The sequence below is a fragment of the Peromyscus maniculatus genome, chromosome X (genome assembly GCF_049852395.1).
Source record: "Peromyscus maniculatus bairdii isolate BWxNUB_F1_BW_parent chromosome X, HU_Pman_BW_mat_3.1, whole genome shotgun sequence".
Taxonomy (NCBI): domain Eukaryota; kingdom Metazoa; phylum Chordata; class Mammalia; order Rodentia; family Cricetidae; genus Peromyscus; species Peromyscus maniculatus.
This window is the reverse complement of record NC_134875.1, coordinates 15,990,604-16,015,960: the sequence shown is the minus strand read 5'-3', so window position 1 is coordinate 16,015,960 and position 25,357 is coordinate 15,990,604. Positions and strand designations below refer to the sequence as shown.

Genomic DNA, 25,357 nt, shown 5'->3' with positions numbered 1-25,357 from the left:
TCAGTGGAAAGCCTGAGCTAATGGACAAACAGTTTTAATTAAAATAAGCCTCTGTGTGTTTACTCAGGACTGCAGGACCACGGGAGTGGGGTGGGAACAGGAAAACTTCAGTTACAGAAACTAGTGTATTACTATATTATACAGTTCACATACTTTTAAAACATTTTGATTTTTAGAATATTTTTATTAATTCTTTGAGAATTTCATACAATGTATTGTATTTTGATAATATTCACCCCTGGACCTTCTCCTTGGTTCATATCCACATTCCTATCAACCAAAATTCATGCTCTCTTTTAAAAACCTATTCATGGGCCAGGCGGTGGTGGTGCATGCCTTTAATCCCAGCACTCAGGAGGCAGAGCCAGGGGGATCTTTGTGAGTTCAAGGCCAGCCTGGTCTACAGAGCAAGATCCAGGAAAGGCACAAAACTACACAGAGAAACCCCGTCTCAAAAAACCAACCAACCAAACAAAAACCTATTCATTTTTAATTGTATGAACATATGTGTATCTCTGTGTTTGTGCATGTGAATGAATGTGTCCAAAGAAGCCAGAGGCATCGCATCTCCTGGAGCTATAAGTGGTTATGAGAAGTCTAATGTGTGTGTTATGCATGCTCTTAACCACTGAGTTATCTCTGTAGCACCTCAATTTAAATACTTTTATATACAAAATAGGAAGATCTATCCATTCACTCTGTTAATTTTGAAAGTACTGTACCAGATAGATGTTGAAGATACAATAAACTATAAAGGCATATTCTTTGCCCTAAGAAAGATAAGTGAATTTGATAAATACAGTACAAGTGATTTCTATCAGAGTGGTAGAAATACTTGGTATTCTGAAGCCACATTAAAGGGATTCAGCTTAGTAAATTAGGATAACCTTGACTACCCTAATTTCTCCTTCATATTTAAGGCAACTGTAAAATCTGGGAATTTCCCTTATAAATATGCACGAGTGTATATATATATGTATATATGTATATGTATGTATGCAAAATACATTCGTATATTCTCAGGTAGAATAAGCCAATCCCTTTTCTGTGATTTCATGAACTTTGTATACATCTTTATTATTGTACTACAAGCTTAGATTTATTGATTGATATCCTTTGTTCATTGAGTTCTTGAAAGTGGATGCCAGGCAGTAGTGGCGCATGCCTTTAATCCCAGTACTTGGGAGGCAGAGGCAGGCAGATCTCTGTGAGTTTGAGGCCAGCCTGGTCTACAAAGGGAGTTCCAGGAAAGGCACAAAGCTACAGAGAGAAACTCTGTCTCGAAAAACAAAGAGAGAGAGAGAGAGAGAGAGAGAGAGAGAGAGAGAGAGAGAGAGAGAGAGAGAGAGAAAGAGAAAGAGAGAGAAAGAGAGAGAGAGGAAAGAAGGAATGAAGTAGGAGGCGGGAATCAACATTCTCATAGTAGGATATATTTCCATACTAGAGTAAATCAAATTCAGTCATTTGGTCCTCCATTATGACCAACAACATGAACTAACATGATGGCTTGCCTATATAGTGGATGTTACCTGCAACAGTGGTATAGAATGAAAGGAATTAAAAACTATTATTACACCGCTCAGCAGTACCACACCCTAATTCAATTAACCAATCCTAGAAGCTAATGCCAAATTTTTGACAACCCACAATGAATGTTAATCAGAAAACCTAAATCCATGAGCCAGAAGAAAACATACCAGTTTACTGTTCCTTGAACTTAATGGCTTATTGTGGACAACAAACAGCCTATTTGAAATCTTCAGTTCATCATAATCATTAACAAGAAACGATGCTGAGCCTACTAATTGCACTGCACTGTCCCATATACTCTTGCTTGTTTCATGTTGGATAAGATGTAAAAGGTTTATTTTTTAATTAACTCTGGGAAATCCATTAGTCTAATAGATGAGGCTTGGGATAACAATCTAAAAAAACTAATAGCCATGTTTACAAGTAACAAAGAAAAGGGGAAAAAAAATAGGATGTCTAAGCCCACAATGAATTCTCTTAGGCTGGTAGTGAGCAATGTTGATTTGATTCATTTCCTTTCCAGGAGAAAGAACAGCTCATAAAAATATACGCAAGAGTAGACTGGTAAGTAAGTAGTGGGTGTTTCTTTGCTATACTGGTGGCAAAAAAAGAAGCAGAGCCAACAGACAGCAATAAAGTAAAATAAGGTGCTTGCTTACTTGTAGAGGTCAGGTTGAGGCTGTTCACATTCAATTGCTGCTCGGAGGTTATCAATGGATTCGGCTGTACACAGTGCAATGGTATCTCGTACTGCATAATGTGTCTATATGAAAGCACAAGATAATCAAATATAAAGTATTTCTTTTTTTAAACTGTATAGCCAACTGATTTCAGAAACAGCACATTTAGAATAAGAGGCTTAAGCAGAGTTTTAAAAATGTTGATGGACATTCTACACCATTCTTAAAATATGTTACAAATAACTAGGTAACCCTGTTCCAAAAGGATTTCAAAGGTAAAAGAAAAACAAAAACCTTCCTTGACACTGACACTGGAGTGATTTATATTTGTAGCATGCATATAATTAACTGAAATCCCCATGAAGATTTTAACATATTTTTCTCTTCTATTACATAAAAGTTTAAAGATTTTGAAACTGTTCAATATGGATGTATTTTATATAGGAGCAGAAAGATAATGTCTTATATTCAATGAATAAAATATTCTACATATGTGTACCATACTCTTAATTCATCCAAAATGCAAGACAAGTTCTAATGAGCCTATTTATAAACTGTCAATAAAGTTTAATGCAGATTCAAGTATTATAACACTTATGCACAAAGAAAGCTATTGACACAGTCTTTAGGCATATTAGAGAACTTCTTGCTTTATATTTAAAACTACTGCCTGACTTTAAGAATTCTGATTTATTGCCACTTACTGAATAAAAGAAAACTGAAAATTTTCTTCCTCTAAACAATATTTTCAATGTTAGAGAATCTTTAGGTAGATTTCTCTATCTTTTTTTTTCATTTTTTGAGACAGGGTTTCTCTGTGTAGCTTTGGAGCCTGTCCTGGAACTTGCTCTATAGGCCAGGCTGGCCTCGAACTCACAGAGATCCACATGGCTCTGCCTCCCGAGTGCTGGGATTAAAGTCATGTGCCACCACGCCAGGCTAGACTTCTCTATCTTGATAATCCCTAAAATATAACTCAGTATTTGAACAGCCTAAGACACCAGTAAATTAGTGTTGTGTGCTTGAAATACAAAATCAGTAAATAGTAACAAGTAAAACTTTCATTTCACATTCTGAGTCCAATTCCTTAACTCCACAGGGAAAAAAAATAAGAGACCTCCCCAAAGACCTAACCACATGATGGGTGATGGTGCCCTGCATGCTGTGAATGTGTTGCTCCCATTGGTTGATAAATAAAATGCTGATTGGCTAGTAGCCAGGCAGGAAGTATAGGAGGGATAAACAGACAAGGAAAATTCTGGGAAGAGGAAGGCTGAGTCAGGAGTCGCCAACCAGACAGAGAGGAAGCAAGATGTGAAGGCAGAACTGAGAAAAGGTACCAAGCCACGTGGCTAAACATAAATGAGAATTATGGGTTAATTTAAGTTTAAGAGCTAGTCAATAATAAGCCTGAGCTAATGGCCCAGAGGTTTTAATTAATATAAGCTTCTGAGTGATTATTTTATAAGTGGCTGCAGGGTATGTGGGGTTGGGCAGGACCAGAGAAAACTTCAGCTACACCCACATGTGAGCTCATTAGTAATACTACTTTTTTTTTCTTTTAAACAGGATCTCTCCATGCAGCACTGGCTGGCAGAATTCCCTATGTAGACCAGGCTGGCCTCAAACTCAACAAAGATTAATTTGTCTCTGCCTCTCGAGTACTGGAATTAAAGGCATGCACGACCACACCGAACCAGAATTACTCCTTAAAGGCAGCACAGAAAGGATAAGTCTTGATGCTCCATGGAACACTGGATGACAACCGCCCAAAACTGGCTTTGCCAGAAAGTACCAAAGTACACTATCACCCATTTTGATTAAATTGACTATAACATACTTAAAACTCCTCCTAGTTACAATAAATAAACATTTATTAAACTATTTCCTAAGGTATTAAAACATGTAATGAAATTACTCCATATTAGACTGGGTATATCACAGGAGTATTTATTCAATTTTACATGTATGGGTGTTTTGGTTATATGTACATCTGTGTACCACTTGTGTGCCTAGTGTCCAAACAGGTCAGGGCATGCCCAAGCAAGCCAGGGATTCGGATCCCCTGGAACTGGAATTACATCTTATTGTGAGCTACTATATAGGTTTTAGAAATTGAACTTAGGCCCTTGTAGAAAAGCAGTTTGTTGGGATCAGAATGGCTCTGACCCCTCTAAGATTGCCCCCACCTCCCCTGTTCTGAGTGCGCTGAGGTCAGGCTGTTCTGCGTATGTTTTGCTGTTTGGTATATCTCTTGGTTTGGCAGCTGTGGCTTCCTGGGGCATGCTGACCGTTCCTTGACCCTGGGTGCTTGATAAACAATTTTGTTTGTTTCCTCCTGAAAGGGTATATAAGATGGGGAAGAAAGAATAAAGTGAGTCCTGATGCTTGCAACTTGACTGGTGTGTGCTGTGTTCATCCCGACTTCCCTCGCCAGGTTTTGGGCCCAATTGCTGTGCAGGCGTGGCAAGTGGAGGTGTCACTGAGACCTGGAAAGAGGGGTTTGAAGGACGGGGTCGCTCCTGGGCTAGCAAACGGAGTGAATTGGGGATACGAGTAATTAAGGTAAGGTACGTACCATAGGGAACGCTACAAGTAAATCTCAGATGGCCATTGAGATCACTAAGGTTTTAAAACAGCAAGGAACAGAAATTAAGGAAGTACCGCAGCTGCATTTGTTACAATTGTTGCAGAAGTCAGTCCTTGGTTTTTAACTGGAGGGGGATTGAATATCCCTGACTGGGAACAAGTGAAACAGGACTTACAAAGGGCCCTTCATGAGAGGGGCCCAGATAACTTACCTATAGCTACATTTTCCTTATGGAGATTAGTTAAAGATGCCTTGCTAACAGAGAAAGTTAAAGTATAAGAACAATTAGCTGAGGCTACTAGACTTTATAATGAGGCTCAAGAGGAAGAAATCTGTAAGCGCTGTTGATGAGAAATTAGACGTGTTATGGGGCATGGAGACTGAGTTGTCAGAATCAGAAGGAGAGGACTCGGAGGAGGAGAAATTAAAGCAAGAAGTCAAGGAGTTAAAGAAAAAATTAAAACAATGTAAAGTGAAACCAAAAGACAGTTCAGGCAAAGAGGACGCTGTCGACACTCAGCCGTCTGTGCCACCTCTACCTCCGGCCTATGAGGAGGAGGATTGGAAATGGCCAAATGTAAAAGAGTACCGAGGAGTAGCCTTCCAAAATTCAGGTGCCCATGCATTCCCCATCATAGAGATAGATGATCCTGCTAACCCTGGTCAGAGAGCATCAGACAGCATGTTGCCCTCACCTTCAAGGAAATGAGGCAGTTGAAGGAAGCTGTACCCAGCTACGGTGCCTTGGCTCCTTTTACTTTATCTTTGGTAGAATCTTACCAGGCAGCTAACCTAACACCCAGCGAATGGCAGCAGCTATGCCATGCTGTTTGTCTGGAGGTGATTACTTACTATGGAGAGGAGGGTATCAGGAAAAGTGTATACAAATTGCCCATTTAAAGGCACAAGCCGGGTTTCCTGAGAGGAATTTAGACATGCTGACTGGCTCAGGAGGGTACACTGCCTTAGCGGCACAACTTGTTTATGATCCTGGGGTATATGCTCAAATAGCTACTGCCACAATCCAGTCTGGGAAAGCATTGCCTAATAAAGCAGCAGGTGATCAACTGTCTCTAGTTCAGGGCCCATTTGAGGTTTATCACGATTTTGTTTCACGCTTATTACAATTAGCTGGAAAGTTGTTTGGGGATTCTGATCAAGCCATTCTAATAGTAAAACAGTTGGCTTTTGAAATGCCAATAAATATTGTAAGGAAGCCTTAGGATCTCATAGAAATAATTTTGAATTATTTTGAATAATTTGAATAGTTTGAATGATTATATCAGGATCTGTAGAGATATAGATGGAAATCACATAACAGGACAGGTGTTAGCTGCAGCCATATGCCGTGGCCTTGAAGGGGCTGCAGGTAACACAGGACAGTGCAACTCTTTTGGTTGTGGACAAGCAGGACATTTTAAAAGGGACTGCCTTAATAACAGACAACAGACTACTCCTGGCATCTGTCCACGATGCCGGAGAGGGGCTCACTGGAGTAGCGACTGTCCTTCAAAAACAGACATTGAAGGGAGACCCTTACAGCCGGGAAACGGCCAGAGGGGCCCGCTCAGGGCCCCGTGAAAAGCCCAAGTGTATGGAGCAATGAACCCTTCCAGTATGCCAGGGAGCGGCAGGATTCAGTTTGTGCCTCAAGGCAATCCCTTCATGTTGACAACCTCACTAGAGGAACCCTAGGGAGTGCAGGACTGGACCTCAGTACCACCGCCAGAGCAGTCCTAACTCCTCAAATGGGACCGCAGGCCCTGCCTACAAGAGTTTAAGGGCCCCTACCACCTAACACCATGGGCCTTATATTGGGCCCCTACCACCTAACACCATGGGCCTTATATTGGGCCAGAGCAGTGTAACCTTGAGAGGAGTCACAGTTCTTCCAGGAGTCATAGATCAAGATTATCAAGGAGAATTTAAGATTATGACCACCGTTCAAAGAGGAGTTATAGTCATTCCCCAAGGGGAGCGATTGGCTCAATTACTTTTGATTCCCAGGTATCTACGAATAATCCAATTATTAACCCTGTTAGAGGCACCGGGGGGGGGGGGGGGCGCAGTTAGCTCCACAGCCTTTTGGGTTGCTTCTTTGCAGGACAGACCTCAATTATAATTAACTATAGATGGGAAGGGTTTTAAGGGAATTCTGGATACTGGGGCATTTGTTTCTGTTTTGGCTTATGAACATTGGCCTAAAGCCTGGCCCCTGGAGAGTACTTTGTCAAAATTATAAGGAATAGGGCAAGCCACACCTCTTAAAAGTACTAAAATTTTGCACTGGAAAGATGATGGCCATCAAGGGAGTTTTCAGCCTTATGTCTGTGGGAGCCCATTCTTGGGTTCCTCGTGGCTTTACCCAGCAGGTCCGAATAGAGGATGATCAGGACCACGGGCCTGAGTGCAGGTGTCTGAGATGGCCTGCACTTGGCTGTGCTGGGGGAGGAGGTCTTTTGCTCCACCCCTTGGCGTCTCTATAAAAATCCTGGGCCTGCCGGGCGGTGGTGGCGCACGCCTTTAATCCCAGAACTCGGGAGGCAGAGCCAGGTGGATCTCTGTGAGTTCGAGGCCAGCCTGGACTACCAAGTGAGTCCCAGGAAAGGCGCAAAGCTACACAGAGAAACCCTGTCTCGAAAAACCAAAAAAAAAAAAAAAAATCCTGGGCCAGAGACAGTCGGGGCCCGTTGGAATAGGTTCCAGGCCCTCTCGAGGCTATCCTTTATTTTCTATCTGTTTATCTCCATGATATTCTCCGCAATAAATCCTTCTATCTAATAGTTCCTGCTGCTCGCACTCAAGAAAACTCTGGGAAGCTGTGGGGGTGGTGGGTAAACGCCCCACATATGTCTTACCTGGATTACCCACACACTTAGGGGAAGAAATGTTCTCATCAAGAAGCTCAAAAAATTACATCCACCTGCCCAACTTGTGCCCCCTTTTTAAATTCTCCAGCACTGGGAGTGAATCCTCGAGGTCTCTGTCCCACTGATACTTGGCAGATGGATATTACACATGTGCCCTCCTTTGGTGTGCTTAAGTATATGCATGTTTCAGTAGATACATGTTCAGGAGCTATCTTTGCTTCCTTACATCGAGGAGAACGCCAAAAAGATGTACAAAACCATTGTATTGAAGCTTTCGCTCACCTTGGAGTTCCCAGACAAGTAAAAACAGATAATGGCCCAGCTTATACCAGCAGAGGGTTTGCACAGTTTTGTGCTGCCTGGTCTATTCATCATGTTACTGGCATTTCTTATAATCCTCAAGGCCAAGCTCTAGTGGAACGAGCACATGCTACCATCAAACAGTATCTAATTAAAATAAAAGAGGGGGAGATTGTGGGGCCAGAATCAGGACCAAATGTAAAATGATCATCTGTTTTATACATTTTAAATTTTTTAATGGTCGATAAACAGGGCCTTACTGCCATGACCCGACATTTTCAGGGCCGGCCTATGGTACAGGCGCAGGTTAGGTGGAAAGATCTGTCTACAGGTATCTGGAAAGACCCTGCCCCAATTCTGGCTAGAGTAAGGGGAACGGTGTGTGTTTATCCTCCAGATGCTGAGTCACCAGTGGGGGTTCCGGAGAGGTGTGTTCGTCCTATGGAAATGTCTATGGCTGATGGAAATGCTGCTTCTGATGTATCAAGTGAAGCCGGAGACAGTGTATTGGAGTCTGGTAAAAAATCCCCCAGTGCTGATGCCTGTAGGGATACATACCCCTATTTTCCTTCTATTTGTGCTAGTAATTGGACTATGGGCCGTCCGTCAGCTTGTATACCTATGGATAAAACTTTAATGTTTCTATTCCATCTCATCCTGACTTTTGAGGAGCCTATTAAAGTCAATTATTCTTCTGGGAAAAATTTTAGCATTTCCTCCTTTCCCTGTTTATACTGGGGCAGGAGGGGGTGCTTTATTAAAATTGTTCTGTTCAGAATTGCAGCCTTAGCAGTTGCTGGCTTGATGAAGATAATGTGTTAGTTATGAAGAATTCCTGCTGCCATTCCAATGCCAATGGAAGCATGTTCCCAGTTTCCTGTCCAGTTGCATAGAACAAAGAGAGGTTTTGGAATCACTGCCGCCATTGTTACTGCCATTGCTGTTTCTGCTGTTGCTGCTGCTACTGCAGGAATTGCCCTTTCTCAAAATACCCAGCAAGCTGATGTGGTGAAAAGAGTCTCTAATGCTTTGGACATTCAAAATCAGATAAATGGACATGTACATTCTGGACTGCCAACACTTAATCAACAGATGGTGTTGGTACAAGAACAATTAGATTTGTTATGAACTCAACAACATTCGACCTGCGCTCAGATGTACATATCTATGTGTGTGACCCTCGGGAGGGTTGTTGATGACTCTCATGAAGTTTGGAGGCTGAGTGGGTATGTTTCAGGGTCCTTGGGTATGATATTTGTGGATTTTACTGTGCAGCTTTTTCATGCCATACAGGCCATTGATGATGCTGGAGTTGTTCTAATTTCAGATATTGGATGGTGGGATTGGGTGGCCCAGGTTGGAGGCTGGTTTCAAAAATGGTCAGGATCACTTGCTATGGCAATCCTAGGATGTCTTGGAATTGGGGTATGCTTCTGGGCCCTCTGCCAACTTAAAATGCAATTCACCATTCATGCAGGTGTCACCCAACAAGCCCTGCTAGCTGTCTCAGCACATACTGAATCCACTCAAGTGTGGATTCAGAAGCTTAATAAGCGGTAACCAGAAATGGGTAACTTCCTAGGATAGCATGGGCGCCTAAGACAGGAAGTATGGAGGGCACTTTCCTATGACGGGTAAGTTCATGCTACCGGGTCGACCTAAGACAGGTGCCGCTTAAATAAATAAAAAGGGAGATGTTGGGATCAGAATGGCTCTGACCCCTCTAAGATTGCCCCCACCTCCCCTGTTCTGAGTGCGCTGTTCTGCAGATGTTTTGCTGTTTGGTATATCTCTTGGTTTGGCAGCTGTGGCTTCCTGGGGCATGCTGACCGTTCCTTGACCCTGCGTGCTTGATAAACAATTTTGTTTGTTTCCTCCTGGAAGGGTATATAAGATGGGGAAGAAAGAATAAAGAAAGTCCTGATGCTTGCAACTTGACTGGTGTGTGCTGTGTTCATCCCGACTTCCCTCACCAGGTTTTGGGCCCAATTGCTGTGCAGGCGTGGCAGCAGTTAGTGCTTTTAACTATAGCACTATTTCTTTAGACCCAGAATAAATGTTTTAAACAAACTATGCGACCCTTTAAAAATAAAAATAGATGAATTAAAGTTATAATACTTGAAGTATTTTTGTAGTTATGTAGTTTGGGTTCACAAGTATTCTCACTCGTAAAAGCCTAGGGTAGTAAAATAGCTCAGTGCTAGTTCTACTGTGCATGTGTGAGCCAAGAGTTCAGTCCTAAGTACAACAAAAACACAAAAAGTTAACTGAATTATTTCAATATTAAATTTGAGTGGTACTATAAAAACTGTGATGGCTTTTTTTGTTAGGGCATGGTTCCCCCCATCCTCAACAATGCAAACCTATTCTCCAGGATGGGTGTTTACTCAGAAGCTCAAATATAATTACATAACCACTGTCTACAAATACAAAACTTACATGAATAGTAAAAATGAGTTAAGGGATCAAGGAGTGTTAGGAGACAGTACTGTATCATTAACCATTCTGATAATAAAATGCTCAGGTCAGGTTTAGTCTCCATTACCTTGCAATTAGATTCACCATCAAGACTGGCTGTAGTAACATAGCAGGTTCCATCAGTCGTGCAGGATGACAGAAGAATAAGATCACAGGGAAAGGTTTCATCTGCCTGTACTTCTACTACATCACCAACCTAAAATAGCAGAATAAATATTTTCAATTCTAAACAAAGCATTCAGTATAGCTCACATTAAAGCTACAACTTTCTTAAGAGCCATCTACAGATTTGAGACTTTGAGAGTATCTTAGCATTCTCCAGCACATTCAAAGAAATGAAAGACTATCACTAAACATTCGGACTCCTCTTAAAGGGCATAAAGATTTCGGATACTTTTGTCATGTTATAAGAAATTCCGATATCCATCTGTTCTGTATTCTCTGATATTCCTGAAACTGATATGTAATAAGACAATTTCTACAGCCATTTAAAGAACAAAGCAAGAAAATCTATAGGTTTCAAGTTAGGTACTTCATGACCACAGCCCTCCACATTTTTACTTTGAACTACATATATTTCAGCATATTTTGTATGCAGTTGTGATTGTTGGGTTCCTTCTTTAGTGTTCAAAAAACTTCAGTTAATTGAGAAAAGTATCAATTTTCCTCATAATTGGGGGGGGGCGAGGTTCTTAGGTAAGCTTTCCAAGAATTCATCTATCAGAAGAACCAGTTAATACAGCAGTAACAATCTCTCATCAGCAAGTATCCTGAACTCAAGTAGAAGAAAAACTTGAGAGATGAAATCTTGAACAATTCAATGATGCAAAGAACAAAGCATAAAACTGAAGACTTTTAAACCTGAATTCATGTCCCAGCTTTGTTAGTAAATAAATATAACCTCAGGTAAATGTCTTAGATGATTCTAATAAGTGCAAAAGACTGATGTTTGAAATGATGATACAAGCAGAACATTAATGTGCACATATTAACTTTCTGATGGGTGTCAATAATACTTAGTAATGCAATGTAACTACTTTATTCACAAATTGAGAATAACAGAGTATATTTCTTGAGAAGGATATAAGAAAGCCTTCAGATAACACTTCCCAACAATTTTCATGGTGAGGATTTTAGGCCTATTCAAACGGAAAAATTATTTTCTTTGTTAACATAACTAAATATCCAAGATCACCAGAATTAGCAATTATAATTAAATTAATTTTAAAATATTATTCTATTTTTTAGATGTTTCCTTCCACAGTTACATAAGTGCTTAGGTTATGATATAACCATAGCTATATTTAAACGTATAGAAGAAATACCACAACGGGCCAGGCCAGGCAGGCTAAGGAATTTAGGCTTCACCCTGAAGCCAAAGGAGAAGGCAACTGTAAGGAAAGAGAATTATTCATTCAACTCATAGTTCTGTTTTTATTTACCATTTAAAAACATTTAAATAAATATGTACTAGTGTTTTGCCTACATGTATGTAAGTGCACTGTATACATGCCTAGTGGTTGCGGACACCAGAAGAGGGTGCCAGAACCTTTGAAGTAGAGTTGTGAGGAGCTATGTGGGAGCTAGGAACTGATCCCAGGTCCTCTGCAAAAGTAGCAATTGTTCTCTCTTTTTTTTTTTTTCTTTTCCGAGACAGGGTTTCTCGGTGTAGCTTTGTGCCTTTCCTGGAATTCATTCTGTAGACCAGGCTGGCCTTGACCTCACAGAGATCTGCCTGCCTCTGCTTCCCAGTGCTGGGATTAAAGGTGTGCACCACCACTGCCCAGCTAGCAATTGCTCTTAACTTTGAGCCATCTCTCCAGTACCTCTATCATTTTTAAAGGGAGCTGGCAAAATGGCTCAGCAGGTAAAGACACTTACTACCAAGTGTGATCACCTCACTTCAATCCCCAGAACCCACATGGTAGGAGAGAACTAATTCCCACAATTTTTCCTTTGATCTCCTTACATAGACACTGCAACATGCATGTATACCACATATATGCACACAAATAAGCAACATACATAAAATAGAAAAATAATAAAACTGATTTCCTGTCCTGTCTCCCTTCCAAGGGTCTGATTATTCTTTGTCTTGCATATTCAGTCCTCTGATAATATATATAATATTCATTTGCCTGCACTGATGGCTAAGTAAAGCATGTGTGCAGTGCCCACAAGACAGAATAGGACATTAGATCCCCTGAGAATGGAATTATAGATGGTTGTGGGCCACCATGCGAATGCTGGGGATCAAACCAGGCTCCTCCAGAAAGAACAGCCAGTGCTCTTAACCACTGAGCCATCTCTCTAGCCCTAGATGATCTGTTTTATAACACCAAGGGAACACATGAGGAAAAATGACTATCATAAACGTGATTAATAAGAAAACAAACAACAAAGTAGAGTGGTAGAAATTGTATATTCACTAAGGCTTTATTTATGATGAGCAAGTTCTCTACAACTAAACTATGAGCATTATAAGTACAGACATTAACAGATCAATAAGTTACCCAAGCTGTCCTTGTACTTGCTCTGTGTAGGGTAGGGAGGACTTAAACTTGTGATGTCTCTGCCTCAGCCTTCTGAGTAGCTGGATTACAGGTCTCTGACACTAGGACCAATAATAATTTAAGTAATTTTTTTTCTATTTTAATTAACTTATTGCATGTATATCATGTGTGTGGGCCAATGTACCACAGTGAGTACTTGGAGGTCAGATGAAAACTTGTGGGAGTCATATCTCTTCTTTCTATCATGTGGGTCCTTGGAACTGAACTCAGGTCATCAAGCTTGGTAGCAGATGCCTTTACTCACTTAGCCATCTCACTGGCCCTCCAAATCAATTCTTTTTTTAATTAATTAAACTTATTCATTTATTTTACATCCAGGACACAGTTTCCCCTCCCTCCTCTGTGGAATATTCCTTCACACTGTGTGAATATATGTCACTGTAATTGGTTTAATAAAAAAGTTAAACAGCCAGTAGTTAGGCAGGATTTTCAGGGCAGAGTCTGGGAAGTCGTGAGGAAATGAAGAGAAAGCAGGACATGAAATTGTCGTACTGAGAAAAAGGTACCAAGCCACATAGCAGAGCATAGATAAGAAGTATGGGTTAATTTAAGTTGTAAGCGCTAGTTAATAACAAACTGAGCTATTGGCCGAGCATTTATAATTAATAAGTCTCTGTATGATTATTTGAGAACTGGCTGGTGGGGCAGAAAAGTCCACCTACACCCCTCTCCTCCCATTCCTTCCTCCCATCTCCCCTCTGTGCCCCCCCATAAACTCCTCTGTTTCTGTGCAGAAAGTTGCAGGCCTCCCATGGGTGTCAACAAAGCATGGCCTATCAAGTTGAGGAAGGACTAAGCTCCTCCCCTTGCTTTAAAGCTTGGTAAGGCAACCCAGTAAGAGGAATAGGTTCCCAAAAGCCAGCTAAAGTGTCAGGGACAGGCTGCACTCCCACTGCTAGGAGTCCCACAAGTAGACCAAGCTATACAACTGTAACACATATGTACAGGGCCTAGGTTGGTCTTTAGCTGTCTGTTCAGGGTCTTTGAGCTCCTAAGAGCCCAGGTTAATTGTCCTTGTGGGTTCCCTTCTAATGACATTGACACACAACCCTCCTCCACCAGCTCATACAATCCTTCCTCCCTCTCTTCAACAAGATTCCGGAGCTCAGCTCAGTGCTTGGCTGTGGATCTCTGCATCTGCTTCTATCAGTTACCGGACGAAGCTCTCTGATGACAATTAGTGTAGTGGGGGCATTTCGGGGTCAGGTAGAAAGCTGGTGCAAGGGAAACTCCCATAAATTTACAAAGATAACCCCAGCTAAGACTCCTAGCAATAGTGGATAGGTAGCCTGAACTGGCCATCTCCTTCAAGCAATTCTTAAAGGCTAGGTATAAGCTACAGTGACAGTTTAGAGTCTCTACAAGCTTGAGAGTTAAGAGTGGACCATTTCTCAGCTCTTTTCCACAGGCTCCTACTGTTCTCATGAGAAAGAATGAGGACCTAAACGGACCATCTTTACTGGTACAGCCACAGGAGTGATCAACTGCTATGGGGAGACAGGCACAAGGCATGAGAGCATCATGCACCCTTCTTTATAGGAAGCAAAAAGCTCATTTACATCTAGGACAGATGCAGAGAAGAGGTAGAAGAAAGAAAACACAAACAAGCTGTTGCAAGAGATGAGATAGGAAGCCCATTCATACAAAGAACCTGACTCCCATGAGAGATAGGACTGTAAGACTAGAAAACTAGTTTTATATGCTATCGGGGACTATGGGGGTCCAGCCCCTCGATAGTCCCCTCCCAGGGTCCGGGAAGAATCTACAACCAGCTGATAACTAATCTTTGATGAGAAGAAATGAATCTATGTACACAAAACTCCTTAGTTCATACACTTTATTATTATTCTGTGATAGTTCTCTCTCCACATAGTTTCTATTCTGCTCTCATGCCTAGCTCCTTCCTTGCCTGATTTCTCTATATTTGTCTACTGTCCCCTTTAGGTTCTATCTTAATTCCTTCATCTAGTTCTGTCCCTTCTAGGTTCTCATCTATCTAGTTCTTTCCCCTATCAGCTCCTCTCCTGTCTCCTTCTCTCTCATCTGGCTCTTCCTCATCTTCCATCTCGTTCTTCTTGTCCTCTCTTCTAGCCCTTCAATCTAGTTCTTCCCCATCTCAGTTCGTTCCTCTCAAGTTCTTACCCATCTAGTTCTTCCATTCTCTTTTCTCTTCTCTGTCCTCTTGTGCCCTGGAAATCCTGGTATATATACACTTACAAGCAGTATTCCCTTAGCAGTGCAAAACCAGGCTTCCAGAGGCAAATGGAGGGGTGCTAAGAATCACATAGGGAGGCAATAAACATTAATTACCATTTGCAAACCCAAAAGGAAGTGACCAATGGGGAAATGGATTAACTAAAGGCTAAATTCAGGTAATATCTAAGAAGAGGGCTCTTATGTGCTCAACTATAATCTTAGAAAGTTGCCGGGCGGTGGTGGCGCACGCCTTTAATCCCAGCACTTGGGAGGCAGAGCCAGGCGGATCTCTGTGAGTTCGAGGCCAGCCTGGGCTACCAAGTGAGTCCCAGGAAAGGCATAAAGCTACACAGAGAAACCCTGTCTCAAAAAAAACCAAAAAAAAAAAAAAAAAAAGAAAGAAAGAAAGAAAGTGTTAAGAATCTATAAGTTGCTAGGTCAATGGGAGAAAATAAAACTGTCTTCTTTTCTTCCTGTGGCTCCTATCTGTCCAAGCTATCTGCCGTTTCTCTGCAGGGTGGGGGAAAGTGTGCTCAGTCGCTAGGCAACCTGTGTACAGCTAGATGCCTCTGGTGATAGTTAAAGGGAGATCTGGAACTGGAGGTAAGGTTTGGGAAAAGAGAAAGTAAGGCTTAATTGGCACATCCGCCAGGCCTTCACAAACAGGTAGCCTGGATGCTTAAGTCTGTTCTTAGAGAGTACAGAGATATCTCTGATAAAGTACTTTCCTCCATCTGGGGATGGACCTGGCTGGATGCTGCTAATGATAATTACAGGGAGGCTTGAACTGGAGTTCTGGCTGAGCATAGCTGTCAGCGCAGAAGGTTATCTAAATATTCCTAGAAGTGGTTAGGTAAGGAGTTAGCGGTCTATAAAGTTGGTAGGGCTGTAAGAAAGGAGGGTCCGAGCTGAATTGTGTAAAGCTATTACTAACATCCACCTGACTTAGGTGGTGTCTCCTTGTGGAATTTATCTTAAACCAGGAGACTTGCATGTGGACTGTTATTACTGCTAGTCCTTGAAAGTAGCCAAGGGAGATATCTGATTCCAGAGAAAGCCTTTCCTGAGGCTGTTCTCCAAATACCTGGAATGTGTATGTCCAGAGAGTGATCAGTCCACACTGTTAGCCTTTCTTAGGGAAAAGTCAATTGGGAAAGCTATGAAGGCACGCATGATTTTCATAACAGAAGACAGCTGATATATAACAAGCCAAGTAACACCAAAAACTCCTTGGGATTTGGCTTCCTCTGGAGGAATTCCCTGATTCCTCCAGGTAGTGACTTTGCCATAACCAGCTGAGTTCTTATGATATGTTCCTGCGGCCCGCAGCAATATGCTATATTTATATGCAATATTGAGATTGGTATAGGAGAACCAATAAATTACTCTGTTCCTATCTGGCATTTCATATTAAGTGACAAAGAAGAAACAGTAGTATACTGCTTTGAGAGAGAAGCAAGGGAACAGAAAGAGGCATATACTGTTAGTCAGGCCATCTGGAGTATGATAAAGGAAGATGGTGGAAAGGTAACATTAGGAAAAACACTCCAGCACCCCAGGTCCAACACAAAACTCAGCATAACTGCCATCAATCTTTCAAAAGAATGTAAAGCCCAGTAGTGTATTAAAAAAATAATAATTACAATAAAACAAACAATGGTAACCTGACTAGACTGACCCAAATACCAAACACTAAAGTTCTGACAGAAGCAGAGACAGGTCCATTTCAGAAAACATACTACTAATCTCCATATGAAGATATTAAATCTAATGAAGTGAAAACTTATATCCACATAAAAACTTACATTTGAATGTTTGTAGCAACTTTACTCAAAATTGACAAAAGTGTAAAGTAAAATATATTCCTTCTCTAGAAGGTAGATATCAAGTAAACTGGTATATTCAGAAAAATTAATATTACTCATCACCACAAAGAAATGAGTTATCAAGCCATGAAAAGATATGGAGGAAATGTAAATGTTTTCTAAGTTAAAAAAGTCAGTCTCTTAAAAAAATGGCTACGTATGGTATAGTTCCTACAATATAATATTCTGGAAAATGCAAAAATATATAGTAGTAAAAGAGACTGCAGAGATTAACGGAGAATGAAGAATAATGAGGCACAACACTGATATTATCCTATATGTTACAATGTTAAATACATGCCATATATTTGTCAAACCTCACAGAATAGACAGCACTAAGAGTGAACACTAATGTAAACTAAATTTTATATGCTAATGGAGGTTTACTGATGTTCATAACAGAAAAGGGTCCTTGTATTTGGCAGAGCGTTGTCTGTACAGCTATACTTCGTTAAAATTTGCTGTGAACATAAACCTATTCTAAACAGCAAAGTTTATTATTTAAAAAAATCTGGCAACCAAAAAAGTTTGATGTGGCAAAATTTAAATGTCATCTGGCAGGGATCTTATTTGGTAGAAGAAGCAAACAATGATTAATTTGAATAAAATATGAATACCACCTTGCTCTGTAAATATATACAGTACACCCCCTGTGCAAAAACGGTTTTGTAGTTCATTAAAATTATCATAAGACTAGCAATTCTCAACCCAGGCATATACTCAAAAGAACTGAAAACTGATATTCAAACAAGAACTTGTCCTTCAATGTTCATAGCAGCAATACCCATAGCTGCCCCCAACAGAAACACTAGATAGTAAATAAAAAAAAACGTGGTACATAGAATATGTTATTGTCTAACCATCAAAAGGAATGAATTATTGATACATGCTACAACACAAATGGATTTTTAAAATATTCTGAAAGATGGAAAACACAAAGTTCATGTAGTGGATTATTTCATTCATGTAAAATATTAAAACCGTAAATTCATTGAGAAAGGTTAGTGCTGACAGGGCTTGGGTAGAAGAAATAATATGTAATGAGTATGGAGTTTCCTTTTCTAGTAATGTAAATAGCTATGTTTATATAACGTTAGTTATATAGCACTGCAAATGCAAATAAATGATACTGATTCGTACATTTTCTTTTTGTTTGTTTGTTTTTTTTGAGACAGGGTTTCTATGTAGCCCTGGCTGTCCTGGAACTTGCTCTGTAGAGCAGACTGGCCTTGAACTCATAGATCCGCCTGACTTTGTCTCCTGAGTGCTGAGATTAAAGGTGTGTACTTCTACCATCCTGATTTGTATACTTTCAAGTGTACATTTTTATCATGCAAGATTGACTGCAGTTCTCCTAAGTCGGGGCCAGGGAAATGTCTCAAAGCGTAAAAGTGCTTGCTGTGTAAGCATGATGACTTGATTCTGAACCACAGAACTCATGTCAGAAGGAGGGAACCGACTCTAGAAATTGGGTCCTCTGAACTCCACACATATTCTGTGGCATATATGTACACACACGTACACACATACACGTACACGTACACACACACACACCATTAAGAGTAGCTTTAAAAGATAAAACAGTACCTTGATTTTTTCACTTTCTTTTCTCACTCGTTCTGCATTTTCAATAATGTAAACAGTGCTTTTGTTAACTTCATTATCAGCTCTGTGTCTAAGCCAATCTTCATATCCCTAAAGATAAGAAAAATTGTATTTATAACTTTATATTGTTAATTTCAACACAGAATGCCACAAATACAATGATGAACACATTATTAGAAAATGTGAGGCAAACTTTAAACACACTCCTTAGGCAAATAGCTTTATTGTATTATAAGGTTCCTTAATTCTTCAGATATATGTTAAAGATAAAACAGGTATTAGAAACTTAACATTCTTCATTGTGAAAAACTATGATTTATTCCTCTAGTGCTCTAATGAATGCCTATGTTGTCTTTAAGTCTGAATAATTAAGGAACACTATAATTGTTAGAATTCCTAGCCACTCCCCGAGCTACATGGCTGCACATGCACTGTCCAGTAGCCAGGCATGATGCTTAGTCATCCCAGGGCCTTATGTCCTATGTAATTCCTGTGTTGGGTGATAACATAATCTATGCTCAGGTGTGGCATAGCCATAGAAGTTATGCACATGTGCAGGGGATTCTATGAAAGAGGGTCCCACTTATCCCTTTGCCCCTCTTTCTGAATGATCTTTCCATAGGCCTAAGCACCCCCTTTTGTTCCTTTCCCTTAATAAACTTTTATAGTTGGTTTTATTGTACCTCGTGGCTTTTCTTACACGGTAAATAGTGACACTTAATGAATAACATTGCGCAGTTTAATAAATAACAATAATTACTTCTACTTTGTTGGAAAGATTTATTTGCTTTTATTTTATGTGTGTTGGCATTTTGCCTTCATGTATACCTATGCACCATACGTATGCAGTGCCTGGGGAGGTAAGAACAGGGTGTCAGATCCTCTGGAACTGGAGTTATAAATGGTTGTGTGCTGCTACATGGATGCTTGGAATAGAACCCGGGTCCTCTGGAAGTGAAGCCAGTGCTCTTAAATACTGAATCATCTTTCCAGCATGTCTTTCTACTTTTAATTTGAAAAATAATTGTTCTAACATTTTATTAGAAACTTAATCACTTAGAAATGGAATTCTTCTCATGCAGAAAGTAGGAAAATTTGAAACTGTTTTGCCAGAGAATTTACACTGTAGAGATAACAATTAAAATTTTCCACTGACTTAATGATTATAATAAATAGAAATTGGTATTTGCTTTTAGAATTAAAAAAATAATCAGAGCGATTTAATGGTTGATTTTCCTTTAGGCTTTTCATGTGGAATAGATTTAAGCTAAAAGAGCTAAGGACGCAGGATGTTCATTTGAACATGACTTCTTCTTTTTATATCCAATGCTTATTTTCCCTCATTGTAATATCCGCGCCTTTTCAAATGTAATCTGTTTGAAAAAAAAATCTCTTGATTGCTTTTTCTCCCCTCTTCCCTATTCTGTCCCTCTTTATGAAAACACTAGGCTATCATTTCATAGGGTACATTCTCTGATGCTGATGAAGAAAGGAAGGATATAGCATGAACTAGGACTGGGAGTAGAATGAATCAGTAAAGCCCTTTGAAAACCATGCATGATATTTTTAGAACTAAAAATTTATGACATTAAGGAAAATAATCTAGATAGCCAAAGAGAAAGAACATTCCAATTCTTTATTTAGCAATGAAATACATGATAAAAACCATTTGTAAAATTCCTAGTAGGCAAGAAAGAGAGAAGATCAGATAACCCTAGGAGGAAAGGTAACCTTGTTCCTTCAATCTACAAGTTTCCTTAAGGTACTTTCAAAAAGCATGTTGATAGGTACTATCTAAAAATACGTTTGCAAATAAGCAGATCCTGGTCTGTTCCTATACAGTTAACCCACCTCTCACTTAAAGTTTTCTGTTTAAATTTTCAGTTTCATTTGGACAATTTTATAGGTAGTAACACTTAAAATGTTCAAAATACTTCAAAGACAATCACATGTTACCAGCTCTGAGAGGAAAGATAAAACTCTCTCCTACCCAACACCCACCTCAACAGTATTACTGATGATAATGAAATTCAAGCATTTGTGCTCTTAAGTTCTATGCTGTAGGAAGCAATAACTAAAATTCATTGGAATGTGAAATTTTAAGACATATCATGTTAGAATAATTAATAAACAGTAAAAACCCACTTCCCATTTCCCTACTGAGCTGAACTTTCTACTTGTACTTTCTATTATGTTTATACCATAGATAGATAAACAGATAGATAGATAGATAGAAGGACAGACAGATAGATACTGAGGAGGAAGAGAGTAAATAAATTAGAGAATTTACAAGAAAATTCAAACCAGCTTGCATTAAAGGACAGGAATAGTTTAAGTAAGAAATTTACCTGCTTGATTGCGGTAACAGTTATAACAAAGAAAAGTGGAAGTCCACTAGTAACTGGGCTGGTTGGTGTGTCTACTGTGACCTATGTAAAGAAATTAAATTGAAAATAAAATTAGCTATTAACTCATATGAAGCATTTACATGTTGCAAATATTTCAAAATATATTCCATTAGTGAGATGAATACTAACTTTATTTATAACAAAAACAATCTATACAACAGTTAATTTAAGAAAATTCAGCACTAGCTTTTATCTAGATTAGATAACCTCCTTTACTGAAATATGCACATTGGTTTATGAGCTAACGGCTGAAAAGCATTCATTGTGCCAGCCCCTGTACTGTTACCATCCAGCCGCTAGAAATATTGCTTAAAAAAGGATGGAGAGGTCTTTGTCTTCACATAGCTGAAAGTTTATGGGGTAGTTAGGCGTTAACTATCTCAAGGAGGTTTTCAGGTACAATGGACAATATATAGAGTCTCTCTTCTAAAAGGGGAAAGTGACATGTGTACAAGGAAATAAAATAAAACAAAACAAAACAAAAATCAGTGCCAAAAAAAGTGTGGTGTGAGATAGTGTTGGAGAGGTAGGCATGAGTCAAATAGTGCAGGGAAAGCTGTTGACTTTTGATTATTCATTCCACAGTGGGGAATCTTTCAGGAGTTTACACAGGGAAAAGTAACATGAAAATTTATTCTCAATGCTTTGTGAAAAACAGACTGGAAGAGAGGAGGAGTGACAGGAGTCTACTTGGGAGGCTATTGCTGGGATCCAAGTAAAAGATGATGGCTTGGATTAGGGTAGAAGTAAGAGATGTGGAAAGAGGCACTGAAGATATTCAGTAAGAAAAATTGGCAGAACTGGTAAGTAATGAGCTATAACTATTGATTGCAGATATTTTGCAAGTGTTTGATTAACATGCCTGGGAGAAGGTTGCTGTTATTCACCAAAATAAGAAACATGGAAGGAGAATTAGATTTTGGGGGTGGGGGTGGGGTCATGGTTAAAATTTGTCTTCAAATCTCACTATCATCTCCAGCCTCCAGCCAGACCTATTCTACCCGACACAAAGAAGTGTACACATAAGACTTATAGACTTTTACAAGGTATATGCCTTTATGCAACCTCTTCTCTATTCCTGAGATGCTGGTGTAGCATTCTTTGCCATGGAAACTTCTAACCCTTCAAAGATCAGTTGAGGTATCATGTACTTTTGAAGCCTTTTCAATCTGTTGAGTTAAGTCAATACATGACTTTTCACAACTTTAATATAAATTCCTTAAGGGTAGAAAAAAATCAGTATTTTGATCATCGTATTTTGTTTTAGGTACTACTGTAGAACACACTGTAGGTGGTCAGCATATATTTGCTTAAATAAACTTAATTAAATGCACTCTTTAATAAACTGAATGATTCTTGCAAGCAGAATCGATCTCATGCCTCAAAACAAAACAAAACAAAACAAAAAAACAGTTTCCTAGAATCAATGGCGAAAAGCCTAGGCATGGGTGGCACGTATCTACAATTCCAATATTTGAGAAGCTGAGGTAGGAACTGTATACTGGCTGGTTTTGCCAACTTGACACAAGCTAGAGTCATCAGAGAGGAGAGAGCCTCAATTGAGAAAATGCCTCCATAAGATGCAGCTGTAAGGCATTTTCTTAATTGGTGATCAATGGGGGAGGGTCCAGTCCATTATGGGTGGTGCCATCCCTGGACTTGTGGTTTTGGGTTCTATAAGAAAGAAGGCTGAGCAAGTCAGAGGAAGGAAGTCAGTAATTAGCTCTCCTCCATAGCCTCTGCATCAGTTCCTGCCTCCAGGATCCTGTCCGGCTTGAGTTCCTGTCCTGACTTCCTACAATATGAACAGTGATATGGAAGTATAAGATGAATAAACCCTTTCCTCCCCCACCACAAAAAAATCCCTGGTGTTTAACAAAGTAAAATTGTTAATTTAAACTATTTTCAATTTTGATATATATCAAATCAAAGTTGTTATACAATATACATTTAAGATAAAGATATGAAATCCATGAAAAATTAAACAATAAAATAAAACCTCATTTCTAATACAACTTTAGAAACCTATACCATCACACAATTCTTGAAGTGCAATTATATTTCTACTTAAAATATAATAACCAAATATTTTTAAGTCACAGGACAACTTAAAATTATAAATTGTTTGAAACAACCAAATTTCTCAATGTTGTAGTGGCAATTCATGGAGTTCTTACCTGTACAAGGAAAATGATGAGAAAATAAAAATTCGCAATTCTTCTAAACTGTTCAAACAAATTCTTTGGGAGGAAATTCCAAAGTGTATACTATAAAAGAGGTTGAACCAAAAGTATTATTGGAAAAGAAACTTAAAAAGTCTTATTATCATATAAAGTATTTATTATAGCAAACAACTGAAAACACATACCACATGTTACATCAGCATATATTTAGAGGTACAGAATACATTTTTTTTTTCAGAAATAAAGCTTCACTGGAAATTTCATTTGCCATCTAAGTACTACATTTTTTTTATTTCTCCAACCCAATCTAAAAAAGATTCCTTGCTATATGCTCTCATATCATATAACATGCACTTTGACAACATTCTTTACCATAAAAACATTAAATATTAGCTTTTTCTAAACACTGTAAAACTTTTGTTTACCATTAATGAGTTCTAGTCATTTTATCTCTCCCATTTTGTAAAACCTTTATGTAAATGTTTTAATCTCCCAACCTGACTGAATAAAACTTTTGTTTGCTGAGTTGCAACTCATTTAATTAAACTTCATTTGCAATCCATTTACAAAAGATTATGAGGTCAGACCCCAACCAATGGAAAAAACACAGTCACCATTTGCATTAGAATAAAAACCAAGTGAACTTGCTGTCCTGGTGTGCCTGTTCTTCCATTTTGTGAGTAGCTCATTTTTCTGATCAAAATTAGTTTTACTTTGTCAAGACACTTTAATTGGAGTGATGATCTCTTTTTTTAAGACCCTGAACTTATTTTTAACAATTACTATAATTTGTAAATGTGTGTATGTTTTCAATAAGGTTTTTCCCTCAATAGGCAATGACTTCCATAGAGATACATCATTCAGTTTTCTTCCCTAATATTCCTTCTAACAATTCCTGGTATAGATAAAAGTTATTTGGATGAATGAATGAGCACATGAGTTCTCTTGGCTTGGACTGATCACTTGAGTTCAGATCATTGTCAGAGATAAAATTATGTCTCTATTAGTACTGCCTATCTTCATGACTGCTGAGGACATGTACATAGATGAAAAGGTATACACACAATGTGAGTGCATACACTACATGTAATTTCTCATTAATGCCTTAAGCTCAATTACTAGGTCATTTAAAAATCAACAGAAGTAAGACATATCATAATACAGAAGACTTGAAACCAGAATGAAAAAAAAATCCTTTTAAGGTAAAAGGCTAAATTTATCCTTGGAAAGTCTCTATTCCAATCATTTGCATATCATGATATCCACTGATAAAGCAACTGGAAAGCCAAAGTCGCAGAGCATGACAGAGTATATGAGAATTTACTAATAGCTTTAAAATTTTTGAAATTTATTTTAAAGAATTTTATGTATTTATTTTGTGGATAGGAGGGGATGAATGCACTATGGTGTGCATATGGAGGTCAGATGATAATACTGTGGCATGATCTCTCTCCTTCCAAATCTTTATGTGGATCTAAGGTATCAAGCTCTGGTTGCCAGACTTACATGGCAAGCTCCTTTTACTACCTGAGCCATCTTGTTGGCCCCTAACACCTCAAGGCTCGGGAGCTCTCAAAGTTCAGAGAATCTCAAGAGAAAGAAGACAAAAGGAGGTAAACAGCTACAGTAAAACTGTACTGGACAGGTTTTGGGTTTTTGTTGTTGTTGTTGTTTTGTTTTGTTTTTGGTCAACTTGACACAAGCTAGAGTCACCTGACAAGAGGGAATCACAATTGAGAAAATGCCCCCATCAGAATGACCTTCAAGCAAGCCTATGGGTAGTGCCATCCCAGGACAGGTGGTATATAAGAAAGCAAACTGAGCAAGCCAGGAGGGACAAGCCAGTAAGCAGCATTTCTCTGAGGTCTTCAATTCCTGCCTCCAGTTTCTGTCCTGATTTACCTTCATGATGATAAACTATAAGGTAAAGTAAATACTTTGCCTCCTAAAGTTGCTTTGGTCATGGTGTTTTATCACAGTAATAGAAAACAAATTAAGAAAATAATCAACAGCCAACTGAAGAATAATTCTGAGGTCCAAAAGAGGTACCTCAGAGAGGACCAGGGAAATGAGACATGG

General features: G+C 39.2%; 1 protein-coding gene and 1 long non-coding RNA gene across 10 annotated transcripts in view; one reads left to right on the top strand and one right to left on the bottom strand.

Moving 5' to 3' along the window:
* Atp11c (ATPase phospholipid transporting 11C (ATP11C blood group)) overlaps positions 1-25,357 on the bottom strand; it is a 201,105-nt gene that overhangs the window by 89,549 nt on the left and 86,199 nt on the right. For all 8 annotated transcript variants that reach the window (XR_013047942.1, XM_042268650.2, XM_015987375.3 and 5 more), the window contains 5 exons: positions 23,273-23,362; positions 21,036-21,116; positions 18,670-18,777; positions 10,516-10,644; positions 2,190-2,293 (listed from right to left, as the gene is read on the bottom strand). Coding sequence is in view for 7 of the 8 variants with exons in the window: in XM_042268650.2 (XP_042124584.1) it covers positions 2,190-2,293; positions 10,516-10,644; positions 18,670-18,777; positions 21,036-21,116; positions 23,273-23,362 (512 nt within the window). In the remaining variant the exon portion in view is untranslated. The remainder of the gene's footprint in view (positions 1-2,189; positions 2,294-10,515; positions 10,645-18,669; positions 18,778-21,035; positions 21,117-23,272; positions 23,363-25,357) is intronic.
* LOC121825597 (uncharacterized) lies at positions 4,637-8,885 on the top strand. Of its 2 annotated transcripts, none has more exons than XR_013047943.1 (3): positions 4,637-4,775; positions 8,368-8,487; positions 8,747-8,885. It is a non-coding gene; the product is annotated as an uncharacterized LOC121825597 (long non-coding RNA). The 2 variants fall into 2 exon arrangements; XR_013047944.1 differs by having other exon boundaries at positions 4,642-4,780.